At 45.1% G+C, this 13,916-nt stretch overlaps 1 protein-coding gene across 1 annotated transcript; it reads left to right on the forward strand.

Moving 5' to 3' along the window:
* Positions 1 to 233: 233 nt before the first annotated feature.
* On the forward strand, positions 234 to 13,890 carry LOC108065651 (brefeldin A-inhibited guanine nucleotide-exchange protein 3). The gene is made up of 9 exons (XM_017153728.3): positions 234 to 508; positions 883 to 1,156; positions 2,390 to 2,523; positions 3,206 to 3,846; positions 4,327 to 4,647; positions 5,377 to 6,655; positions 7,389 to 7,756; positions 7,815 to 8,250; positions 9,118 to 13,890. Exons 2-9 carry the CDS (start codon positions 1,072 to 1,074, stop codon positions 12,013 to 12,015), a joined length of 6,162 nt encoding a protein of 2,053 aa, XP_017009217.2. The 5' UTR covers positions 234 to 508; positions 883 to 1,071; the 3' UTR covers positions 12,016 to 13,890.
* Positions 13,891 to 13,916: the final 26 nt, after the last annotated feature.

Consider the following 13,916-nt stretch of genomic DNA (forward strand, 5'->3'; position numbering starts at 1 on the left):
GCAAAACCAAACTATATATTTTTTGTTAATACTTTGGATTTTAATGATTTTATACTCTCAGTCGGTAATAATCGTAGCATACTATTAGAGGCACCCAATTAAAATGTTCCTTAACGATATGAAATTTGTTATGCGGAAGGAACGGTATATCTCATTCAGCTTGTCTTCAGGTCGAAATGCTCTATCTTTCAAAATATGGACGCCACCCTGGTTTTTCTAAACTTTCAGCTGACCGATAAACGGTACAATCGAACAGCTGACTTGCAGACATGCGCAATCCTGCGCACTTAACGGTACTCCATGCGCACTCCGCCGTAAATGGAGAAAGTGCTTTCCTTTCGCGTCACACAGCATTTGTCGCATCCAACGGCAAGTGCAGCGCAATTTGCCACGGAAAAAGCAGAAGGAAAGTGTCGTGGAAACTGTGTGTGGAAAACAGCAGGAAAAACCACAAGTGGTGGCTGCTAACGGTTGCCAAGCATTATGAACATATTCGACTGTGAAAATGGTAATTCCCGATGAGTAATCCCAGTGAAAAGTGTTTATTGAGCTGCCAAATGGTCTTGACATATGGATTTAATTGAAAAAGTACCGTTGCAATGCCTGCTGCATTGTTCGCCTGTGTGTGCTCCTGTTTGTGTGTGTGAAAGTAAAAAAAGTTTTTCAAGGAAAACGGATACACACTGTTTGAACTTTTCGAAGGTGCACAATTGCAGTGTGTGAGCAAAAGTTTTTCAAAAGTGACGTGACGTGACGCGATGTGTGTGGGTGGAATACATATGGCGGCAACATAAAACATATACATATACAAAGCAGCCATCCTTTACCGTTACTGTATTATTACATTTCGTTTGTTTGTATTGATTTTACTACCGTTTTTAGGCGCTAATTGAGTTGTTGTTGTTATTACCAATAATGGCGTGCAAGGGCGAAGCAACAACAACAGCAGCAGCAGCAAACAAAATTGCCTGAAGCAGCAACAACAAAACACGCACACCAGGAAAGAAATATTTGGCCAACACACACACACACGCAAACAAGGAGAGAGTGTTAGAAAGAGAGAGCGGCAATATGGAGGACCTCTTTTTACTTATTATCAAGGAATCAACGGGAACTAAACACAATGCGCTGCGGCAAACGGCGCAAATCGCTTACGGTAAGTTTTTCCACTTTCTTAGCAATATGTGTGAATTTACTGTTGGTTAGCACGGAGAAAGTGTGAAAGAGTGTGGGGGCGAGAGAGAGAGCGAATAAGAGCAGTACCATCCACAAACTTCCTTTCTCGCTTTCCCCTCCGCTTGTTGTTTTTGTTGTGGCCTGGCCAATGTTTGTTGTTTACCGTTAGTTGCTACTTCCTTTGTGCAATGCCCTTCGATTTTCCAGTGCGGCATTTAAGTTTCTGCAAGTGAGTGGATTTTTGTATAATTGTGTTTTATATTGTTTTAACAGCAATACAATTTAAGTTGTAAAAATATTTAAGAAATCATTTTGAATCTTTTTGCAAGGACCGTAATCTTTATAAGTGAAAATTTTAAAAATCACAATTTACTGATAACTTTTTTGTTTTTATTGATTCATCAAAAATACAGAACTAAAAAAAAAGATTCTTTTATGAGTAGTATTCGGTTCTTCTTGATCCACTTAATGAGGATAGCAATCAATCTTTTCTAAGAATCCTTTTAAAAATAACTCTTTAGTATTTACTATTTTTGGTCCTTCGTGTTTGTAAACTTTATATTCCTGCTGCCTTGTACATTCACTTTTTTTTCTGCGAAGGACATTGCAAGTCCCGCTCAACTGAAACTTTTATTTGTCTCCTTTTGATTTTCTGACTCTGTAGCTTTTGTGTTTTCTGCGTTGGCGTTGCAGGCAAGTAGCAACGAGTGGTGGGAGTTCCCACGCTCAGCGGTGCAGGAAAGTAGGCAACGATTTGCGTGAGGATGGGCGTGGGAATCCCCCACACCTCCCACACCCACATCCGTCCGCTTATCGGGACAGATTTTACTGCCTGCATTAGTTACATACTTGTGTGCCCATGGCGATAGCCGTTAATCGCGACGACTTACCACTAATTCCGGCTGTAACTTTTTGCAAACAATGAGGGAAACATAAAAATTACAATGTAATACGTACATTATTTATAGATTCAGTACGAATACGGAGATAACAAAGATATTATGACAATGGAATCAATACTATGAAGTAATAACAAAATATAAACAAAATGAGATTTGCAATTGATAAATATATTACTAAAATTATAATCATATCAACTGGATTTAAAAATATATTCGATATATTTATCAAATAAATATTTTAAATTATTATTCTTAAGTACAAAAATATATAATCAACCCATTGATGACCCAATTTTCGTTTCTCCCTGCAGATAAACTCTATCGCCAGCATGGAATTCACCGGGATCCGTCGCACGAGCTGCGCTCCGTTTGCTTTACCGCCCTGCAGATGGCGCTGGACACAAAGCGGCCCAAGTTCATCACGATGGGACTCAACGGCCTCCATGTAAGTGCACCGTCCGGAAACGGAGATTACCGGGCGGGTTTATGGTAATGGTAATGGTAATGGGGGGTAACAATGGCCATAACAACCACTGACACACATTTTCCGGCCGGAACTTCCGGCGCACAAAGCGGATTTATCATTCCGTGTGCACACACTGGTCACTGGAGGAAGGACAAAGGACAAAGGACATGGGAGAAGGCATATGGCATATGTGGGACACTGGGCCATTTGTGGGCAATGGGCGGAATCGACTAATTGCCGGCAATCCTCGGGGGTCGGAAGTGACTTTTGTTTATGACTGGTTAACAATATGGTAATCGATAATTCCGGACTTGGTCCTGCAGTTTTGTGCTTGCCCTTTGGCTATTTTTAAACCATCCTCTATCCTTTCACTGGATATCTAAACTACTATAAAATTGGACCGCTAAAAAACGGTCAGTAGCTAATTTCACCCAAACCGAATAGACATAAAAATCTAAAAAAAATCACATTATTTGCTAAAATAATTAGGAGCCGCTTGTATGACAAATATCCTTGACCTTTCAGTTTCCCTTTTCCAGTCTTTCCCATTTATTTTCCCCTTAATCCCTTAATACTGTGAATTTTATTTAGCAACTCTTTGTTTTTATTATACCTACATTTTTAACCACCCTTTGATAATCCTGTTTGGCCATCCCAACAGCGCGTCATCAAGGACGAACGCTTCTACATCGGCCTCGAGCCCGAGGACGACTCCGTGTGGCTCCCGTCACAGCTGCTGAGGGCCACCAACGGCATCCTGCCGTCGACGAGCAGCGAGGACACGGTGGTCAATGTGCTGCGCCTCTTCCTGGCGATGGCCTGCTCCCCCGCCTGCACCCTGAACGGCCGCCTGCTCATCGAGATCCTGTCCCGGTGCGGCGAGTGCTGGGAGATGGGCTCGCGGGCCACCAAGGCCGCCTCCTTGGCCGCCGCCTCCCAGTGCCTGCGCACCTTCTGCGCCTTCCTCATCGAGGAGGCCGAGGAGGTGAAGAAGACGGCGCCCGCCGGCCTGATGACCCAGACGCAGGCCTCCGCCGTCTACAACGAGGTCATACCCGTGATGCAGTGGCTCTGCAGCCGGCTGGTGGAGCCCAATGTGAACGCCTCGCCCAACAAGAAGTGCGAGAACCACAGCTCGCTGTACCTCACCGAATGCATCCTCACGCTGAGCTCGGCCCTGCCCCGGAACGTCCATGCCAATCCGCACTTCACCTCCTTCCTGTGGCAGAAGTTCTGTCCCACGCTGGCGGCGGCCCTGGGATCACCCGGCAGGATCAATCTGGACAAGAAGTTTACTTACAAGTAAGGGGAGAAACTGAGAATATGGAAAGAATTTTTTAAACATTTATGTATTTTTTTTTTTTAAATTTTCATAGAACCTTTATTAATTAGCTAGTATATTATTTTGTGTTATTATATGTAAGTATATTATTTCATATTAAATAATATTATATCATATTATATCTTATTATATCGTATGTTATCATGTTATATGATATTATATCATATTATATCATACTATATCATATTATCTCATATTATTTAGCTTGAGGCTTTGTTACTGTAAATTTTACATTATAGTGGAACATTTCTTAATAATAATAATGATATTAATATAGTTTGCTAATAACTTCTCTATAATATCATATTATATCATACTATATCATGTTATATCATATTATATCATATTTAATCATATTATATCATATTTTATCATATTATATCATATTTTATCATAGTTTATCATATTATATCACACTATATCATCTATATTATCCTCAGGGACGCCCTGCACATGATCGAGAACGAGGCTCGTGGCTTCTTCACCGGTCCCGGATTAGATGGCCCGCAGGCCCGTTGTGTCTACTTGACCGCCATTCAGTTACTTCGGATTGCCGGCGCCCATGGCTCACTGCGTCCCATGCTGGAGGCCCTGTTCCATCGGATGCTCCTGCTGCCGGCTCCCCAAAACCGGACAGAGCCCCTTCGGTGCGTGCGAGAGATCTTCAAGAGCCCGGAGCGACTGATCGACCTGGCGGTGATCTTATATGTGGACAAGAACACCGCCCAGGGATGCAGCGATGAGATGGCGTTGTTCCGGCTGTAAGTTTGTGTAGTATATATAATATAGTAAGAATATTTTATAATGGAATACAAATTGGGAAGGGTCAAGGAATTCGTAGATGATTTAGGGAAGTCCCTATACACCAAAAGCTATTGACAAAAATCCAATCTTATAGCTAGTGGAACTAATTAATTAATTATTTGGACTTGATTGAGGTCACATAAAGAAAAATCACTTAAGAAATAGGTACAAAACTAGTATAGGTTAGGATATTATAGTTAGGATATTTGCTAGATAAAGAACGAATAATTCTTAACATTTTTAGGACAGTTTTATGTATATATATATTTATTAATCATTTATATTGTTCTCTTCTTTAAAAAATGTATGTGATTTATTTTAAGAACTTTAATAGAACCTGTATTTATTAGCTATTATATTATTTTATGTTGTATTACATTATATTATATCGTATTGTATCATATTATATCATATTATTAAGCTTGAGGCCCCGTAGCTATAGCTAAATTTAAGTTTGCCTGTACATTTTACATAATAGTCGAACATTTCATAACAATAATAATATTAATATTAGAATATTAGTATACTTAAGGAGAAATCACTTAAGAAATACTATATATACTTAAGAAATACTATACTACTATACTTAGACATTTGCTAGTAATAGGATCGATTAATTCTTATTACCTTAAGGACAACTTTATATATATAGATTTATTAATAATCTATATTGTTCTCCCTCTCAGCCTGGTGGACGCCATGGAGGAGTGCGCCTATGGGGCCAGCGGCGTGGGCTCGGCCACGGAGGCCAGTCTGCAGGCGAGCGTGGAGTGCATGGTGGCCCTGCTGGACAGCCTGCAGGTGCTCTGCAGCGGCGAGCTGACCGAGTCGATGATCAGCGACCAGATCGTGCAGGTGGTCAACGGACGGCACGACCTGCTCAAGGATGCGGACTACTCGGGTCCGCTGACCTACCAGAGCATGGCCCGTCTGCCGGCGCCGTATCGCGATGCCATCGTGGAGTTCCGGCAGAACGTCTTCGAGACGTCGTCGGGTTCGGAGAGCGAGGGTGAGCCGCCGCACGAGCAGGATGCGGCCTCCAATGGTTCGGGGGACACCGAGGGACCCGAGGACGACGACCCGAGCAGCAGCAGTGATGAGACATCGCGTGTGGAGAACCGCTGGCCCTACTCGCATCTCGAGGCCCCCGTGATGCCCATACGAACGGATAGCGACAATGATCGCCAGCATGCCAGGGATTTCGCAAGGGCTTTGCGGCAGGATCTGGTGCCGAAACTGCTGCGGCTGCGCAGCTGCGTGGAGCTGGACGAGGCCATGCAGGAGTTCGCCTCGGCCGTTTGCCAGGAGAACAGCATGAACTTCTCGGATTTCGATTACAACCTGACCGCCATCAATGCGGACGGCATCTACCTGGCCATCTACTCGTCGCTGCTGCTCAGCCTGCAGCTGATGCGGTCCGGCTACTACGAGCAGGTGGCCCAGGGCATCGCGCACAAGGACATCCTGGTGCCGATGTCGGAGCAGCAGTTTGTGACGTCGGTGCAGAACACAGGTGTCCTCGTCTATCTCTCCTCGCCGTGGCTCTGCGAACTCTACCAGTCGGTGACGGTGTGTAATGTTTTGGAGGCCATGCCCCGCCAGCAGCTGGAGGGAATGGGGCCGCGCTGCGCCCTCGTCGATATGCTGTGCGATGCCGGCGGACTGGGAGCCACCCAGATGTTGTCCGAGTGGCAGCGCCTGCAGACGGCCAATGTGAAGCACAAGGAGGAGGAGCAGCTGCACGACAAGCGCCGGGAGGCGGCCAAGAAGCTGTGCCGCCGCCTGCTCACCTGCTGCTGGGACTCGATGGTCATTGTGCTGAGCTCGGGCCTGGGCGATCTGCAGACCAGTTCGGCATCCAACAAGCTGGTGGCGCTCTCGAAACGAACGCTGCGGGTGAAGGCCAAGGCGAATAAGTCGAACGGGGAGGCGCTGTATGCCATGTGCCTGGACGGTTTGCATTCGGTAAGGAGTACACTAGTCGGCATAATTATTTTGACAGCTTTGAATGTTTACTGTAGTCACATTTTGAACTTTTAATATAAACTTTTGGCACCTATAGAAAGAGCACTTCAATTCCGTTTAAATTACTTTGAAAAGTGAGCAAATTTTGTGAAAGTCAAATTTTCAACATTTTTCCTGGGGCTTAAAACAAAAATGTTTTGATGCAAAGTTTTTCCCCAATCAAAATTAATAATAACTGCAAAAAAAAATATTTCAAAATATTTTTCCTTGTATTTTGTATGATTTTTTGAATGGAACGATATCAGTAAAATTGCGTATGAAAAGGTGGAAAAAGCGGCTAAAATTGTTATTTTTAGCTATTTTCAAAAAATCATAAAAAATACAATGAAAAATATTTTGAACATTTTTTTTTTCAGTTATTATTAATTTTGATTGGGGAAAAACTTTGCATCAAAACATTTTTGGTTTTAAGCCCCAGGAAAAAAGTGGAAAATTTGACCTTCACAATAAATTTTCTAATTTTCTAACTTTTTGAAGGGTGCTTAATGGGTTAAGAACATTGTTGTGTCATTTAAACGGAATTGAAGTGCTCTTTCTATAGGTGCCAAAATGTTAATATTATAAGTAAAAAATGTGAGAAGATTTAACTTTAAAATTTGTCAAAATAATTATGCCGACTTGTGTAGAATAATCATATATTTTAAAAATAATAATAAATAATCTTAATTCCCAGGCCGCCACCCTCAGCAACAGCTTGAATCTGCAGCATTTGGCTGGGAAGATACTCAACCTGCTGGCCTCGAATGTCTGCCAGACCTCCGGACCGCGCATCTCGGCCAGCCAGGCCATGTCCATGGACGTGGTGCTCACAGGCGGCCTGAATTTGGGCAGCTACAGTGCCGACTGCTGGCCGAGCATCTTCGCCGTTTGCCGGCATGTCAGCCAGCTGGAGCACGAGATCTTCAGCATGCAGAACCCTGCGATTTCCGCATCGCCGGGCAGCAGTCGACGGGATTTGGAGACGGGCGAGAAGCTGAGCAACGGCAATGCCCAGGACAAGCTCAACCTGTCCTCCATACCCATCGATGATGATGAGACGTGGTAGGGACTTCAATTGTCTATTACCTTATTTAATTTACTGATTAATTCTCGTACTCAGTGTGGATGTGTACAGCTTCCTGCAGGCACCGATGCAGAGTCCCAACACGAACATCACCTCCATTCTGAAGGTCTACTCGGGCACGAATGAGACGGTGCTGCTCAGCCAGAGCGACACCTCCAAGGTGCTCTGCGCCCTGTCGCACCAGGCGGAGAACCTCTTCGGCGACGCCGCCGAGCGGCTCAGCCTGCCCTCGCTGTGCCAGTTCCTCAAACACCTGTGCCGCGCCTCCAGGGAGCAGCTGTACAAGAGCCAGGTGGCCCGCAAGGGCAGTCGCATCTGGTGGCCCAGCAAGGGCTGGAAGAAGCTGGACTCGCTGCCCATGTCCCTGCTCCTCCATCGGATCGGGGATGTCACGCTCAAGGTGTTCCGCAGCTCGCGCCCGCTGCTGCACGTGCTCAAGGTCTGGGCCATCACGGGACCGCATCTGATGGATGTGAGTATTCTAAGGGTTGCTTCTTTGCTTACAGCTAAAGGGTTATATCTTTTGAATAATTATAATCTCTCTAGTATATATTATATATATTTCATTTTGTAATATTTCACATTTTACAATATTTTCTATTTTTGAATATTTCCAATTTTGTAATATATCATTTTTTAAATATTTTTTTTAATAATATTTATATTGTAATATTTCCTATTTTGTAATATTTTCCCTTTTGTAATATTTCATTGTTTGCAATATTTCCTATTTTGTAATACATCACATTTATCAATATTTCCCGTTTTGTAATATTTTCCATATTTTAATATTTCCTATTTTGTTATATTTTGTATTTTGAAATATTTAATATTTTTGTAATATTTCCTTTTTAGTAATATTTTCTACTATGTTATATTTCATATTTTTAAATAATATTTGTAATAATTTTTGAATATTTCGTATTTTGTATTATTTATTTTTTGTAACATTTTCTTTCTTTCATTTGTAATATTTTTCATTTTTCAATAATTCTTATTTTTTTTAATATTTCCTGTTTTGTAATATTTCCTATGTTGAAATATTTTATATTTTTGTAATATTTCATAGTTTGCAATATTTCCTATTTTGTAATATTTTCTATTTTTTTAATATTTCCTATTTAGTAATATTGTAATATTTCCAATTTTGAAATATCTTATATTTTTAAATATTTCGTAGTTTACAATATTTCCTATATCGTAATATTTTCCATTTTATAATATTTTATATTTTTTAATATTTTCTATTTTGTAGTGTTTTATATTTTTTAATATTTCCTATAATGTAATATTTCCTATATCGTAATATTTTCCATTTTATAATACTTTTAATCTCAAGGCCGCCTGCCACCGCGACCGGATGATCTCGAAGCGGGCGATCGAGTACATTCACGACATCATCACGGCCCTGCTGGTGGAGCAGTCTGAGCTGCCGTACTTCCACTTCAACGAGGCGCTGCTGAAGCCCTTCGAGAACCTGCTGAGCATGGACACGGATGTGGATGTGCAGGATCAGATCGTGGCCTGTCTGTACGAGGTGGTGGAGGCGCACCGCACCGAAATCCGCTCTGGGTGGCGACCCCTTTTCGGAACGCTGCGCAATGCCCGCAGTCGCATGCTGAACATGAGCAACATCATCGACATATTCCGCGTGTTCCTCGACTCGGACAACACGCTGGTGTTCGCCAACGCGGGACTGGACTGCATCCTGTGTTTGCTGTCCTACCTGGAGATCTCGGGCGGTGGCAACAACAATTCCTGCTCGGGAAGTGCAGCGGCGGGATCTGGAAATGGTGGCCAGCAGCAACAGCAGCAGCAGCAACAGGAGGAGGACAACACCTTCCGGCCCACGGACTTCCTGCACGAGACGCTGCGCTTCCTCGAGCGCTGCTCCAGCATACTGGGCTTCATGCACAGCATGCCCAAGTGCCCCAACTTCCACTCGACCTACAAGATCAAGGGCATCTCGTACACGCACATCATCGACGCGAATATTCCCAGTTCGATGGAGAACTTCACGTACTTCGGCAACGACTATCTGCAGACGCGGAACGAGCAGTACATGATCTCCTACCGATCGCTGCACATCGACAAGGACACCATCGTCAAAATCGACGAGATGGACAAGCCGTCGGGGGTGCTCAAGGTGTGGTTCCTGCTGCTCGACGGGCTGACCAACTCGCTGATCGTCTGCCCCTATTCCCACCAGGCGCCCATCCTGCAGACGATCTTCAAGCTCTTCAAGAACCTGCTGCTCAGTCCGGGCATCGATTTCGGTTTCTACTGCATCAACCATCTGCTGGTGCCGATGATCCAGGACTGGCTGCGCTACATCAACAAGACGGGCTCCTCCTGGCAGCTGGTGGAGAAGAACTTCAAGCACTGCTGCTGCATGACCACCGATCTGGTGGTGGAGTTCATCGAGAAGTCGGTGCCGGAGCAGCGGCGCCTGGGTGCGGGCACCAAGACGCGGCTGGCGCAGATTGTTCATCCGGCGGACAACCTGCTGTACTCCAAGCTCAAGTTTGTCACGGAGCGGATCGAAAGGGAGCAGCAGCAGTCGGTCCAAGATCAGGGATGTGGCTATGGTCAGCAGTACGACAGCAGTTCCAGCTCCGCCAGCGAGGAGCAGCAGAAGAATAGCAGCGGAGGAGGAGGAGGAGCACCCAACCTCATAGAATCACCCACCAAGATCTCCGGCTCGGCCACGCTGGCTTTGAAGCAGTTGCTCCTGGTTCTAATCGAATGCGCTGCCCAGTCGCAGGAGGCGATCGCCCGGATCTCGGTGTCCTGCCTCAAGCACGTCATCCTCTCCACCGGCATGCTCTTCAACGAGTCCCAGTGGATGATCGCCTGCTCGGCCATCCATCGCGCCTGCACCGTGACGATTGCCCCGCTGCGTCAGCTCTCCTTCGCCTTCCACGAGAAGTCGAACAGCTTCTATGGGGATTGCGCCAACGTCAAGGTGGCCGCCCGGCGGGACAGCAGCCTGGAGGAGCTGGCCAGGATCTATGCGCTGGCCCAGCAGGTCTTTCTGTCGGACAATCAGCGTGAGCCGGGCCAGAATCAGGCGCCCACGCCGAGTGCCTCGCAGTGCAAGTTGTCCGACGACAGGAGCTACTCGTTTCTCTTGTACCCCTTGAACAATGGCTTCAACTCGAACCTGGACAACTTCGTGATCCGGATACCGTTCAAGAATTTGGTGGTGGGCCTGCTGGCCAACCAGATGCTGCTCCAGCTGGTGGCCAAGCTGCTGCTGTCGCGTCTGAAGTGCGTGCCCCAGGCGGTGTCCACCTGCATCTTCGACAACTACGCCGCCTCGGCTGCGTCGCCCAGTCACGACTACGACCTGGACTTTCGCTCCAAGGAGATCCTGCTGCGCTGCGTCAAACAGTATCTGATGTCCGCCCTGGAGTTCGATTCGCGACCCGGCCTCAAGTTCCTCATGCAGAAGGTGTCGAACATTGAGTACGCGGCGAATCTGTACAAGCAGATGACCTCCTCGTGGATGATCTACTACATAGCGCTGGTGGACTCGCATCTCAACGACATAGTGGTCTACAATCTGGGGCCGGAGGATCTCAATTTCATACTGGAGTCCTGCTCCCGGCTGAACACCACCACGGTGAAGAAGAAGGAGAACTTTGTGCGCTACCTGTTCTGCCTGCAGGATGCCTGGAATCTGGTGTGTGAGCTCTACTTGAGCAACTCGGCCCTGCACGAGATCGAGAGTGGATCGGGTAAGCTGCGCCAGAAGCCGCCGCCGCAGCTGCAGCAGCACCACCATCCGCAGAGCAAGCCCATGTGCATCTCCCTGAACGGGAATGGAGATGCCGAGATGACGGACACGGGTTCCGGTTCAGGTTCAGGCAGCAGCACCTCGCCCAGCAAGTGCGTCCAGCTGCAGGAGGAGGAGAACGTGACCATGACCACGCTGATCAGCGAGTTCCAGCCCAAGTGCCGCAGCAATCCGTTCGACACGAACCGGCAGGCCAAGTCCTCGGAGGCGGAGTCCATATCGCCGGAAATCGAACAGCAGCGGGCCAGCAGCATCCTGAAGGACTCCAACTACAAGAGGGCCGCCCTCGCCCAGCTGGTGGTGGCCTCCATGGAGCTACTGCGTTCGCTTCCCGGCGAGGCCGAGGAGAACCTCAAGCTCCTGATGACGCCCACGATTCGCGAGGCCTTCCGTCTCGTCCAGCTGCAGGGCAACGAGCTGAAGGTCAACCAGTTTTAGGCCATGCTTGTTGAGTTTTATTTTGATCTGTAGGCGCAGCCCCTGCCCCTACCAAAAAGGATCCTTCCACCCCCTTCCAGAAGTCCTCCAAAAGTAATCCCTGCCCCGCTCCCGAATGGCTAATTTACAGCTACGTCTGCATCTCATGCTCTCTCTCTGTCTCACTCTCTATGTCTGTCTCTCTCTCTGTCAGTGGAGAGCTAGGGCTTCAGTGCGACCAACAATATATCTCAATTATATCAAAGGATATACCCTAGATATGTTAAATCGTAGTAACTTTTCATAACTTCATAAAAAAACTGTACTCCATGAATTTAGATTGTTTAAATCGCAAATCAGTATTATCTTCTAGATCGATTTTAAGTGAAATATTCTTATGTATTCAGATAACAAACAACCTCTACTTAGCTTGTAAAACAGTTAGTTCTTTTAGTCCTTTTGAACATCGATAAGATTTCCCTAAATTAATGTAATGTTTTACGAAATGATTTGCATGCCTCACATGCAACGTTGGTCACACTAGTCGCATGCTCTCCATCGGTCCCTCTCTCTCTCTCTCGCCCGCAGTTCCCAGCACAGCAGGCAAAACCATTTCAAAGTAAAAGCTCAACATGCCAGCACAAAAAAGCAAAACTATCGAAAGTACAACAGTGTCGAAGCATTGCAAGGATATCGGCTATATAAGATATCTCATTGCGATTAGAGGATGAAGATGACGAAGAAGCGTAGACAACGTAGTCCTGTACATTAAATTTAGTCAAGACTTTCTCACACTTAGCCCCTGCACCGCCCCCGCGCCCCCTTCTTCCTTTTAGCCCGCCTCCCGACCACGCCCCCTCTCCCAGCACTTTTCGACTTCTAATATTGTAAAGATGTATCAGCGAGCAGCTGTCCCGCCCTAAAAATCAGTAAATTATATATATATATATATATATATACATTATATTAAGAGTGTAACCTATGTAAACTTATAGCGAATGTTAACTAACACAAAATCAGTGCCGCCCATTAATCCACGATTACCACCATTAAAGATTAGATCACACAAGCATACACATAGAGCCTATACTAAAAACATATGTGTGTCCAAGTAGTCCCGCGCTGCCTTTAAAAATACTTGCATACTTTTGTACCAGTGTGCGTACCTAAGAAAAGAAATATCGAAATTATCGAAAGCAACATAACCGAACAAATTCTAGCCACCTTGCTGCACTATCAAATCAAAGCTTACTAGCCTATATTTTCACGCCCACACCCACATACCACACAATATCGGGGTTGAGATCAGGAAATTTGAAGACTAGGCTCTAGGTTCTCCTGTCTCTGTGACCCATCATCGATTTGTCCCGCGCCCAGCTAATAGCGATAGCGATAGCGATACCGATACCTACATATACAAACAGCTACGTACAGTTATATGCCTATATAAAGATCTAAAGAGTTATATATTGATATACATAAATGTACTTATATGTATTATAGTTGCCACTTGGGTATAAATGTTGTAAATGTCTAACAAAGGAAACATTTTTATATGTGAAAACTATTAGCAACAGCGCTACAAATCTATACATATACTATAAATATAAATATAATTATATACACATATACATTTATTTTCGCTTTGTCGTATACAGTATATACATCTACATACATATATATAATATATAGAGAACTATGTACTTGTGTTATTTACTTGCCCATCTCAACTCTCTCAATCTATCTCTTTCTAATGACTTGTAAGTGTAAGTGCGAAGAGTGCAGTTGCAGAGGCCCGCAGAAAGTGTAGAAGAAATGATCGCGATCGCGCTAGGCTAGAACTAAAACTCTCCAAGAGTGCATTTGTAACATGAATGAATAAACGATTCCACAACGCTTTCGCAACTTTACTAAACAAATGC

The sequence above is a fragment of the Drosophila takahashii genome, chromosome X (genome assembly GCF_030179915.1).
Source record: "Drosophila takahashii strain IR98-3 E-12201 chromosome X, DtakHiC1v2, whole genome shotgun sequence".
In the NCBI taxonomy this organism is placed as follows: domain Eukaryota; kingdom Metazoa; phylum Arthropoda; class Insecta; order Diptera; family Drosophilidae; genus Drosophila; species Drosophila takahashii.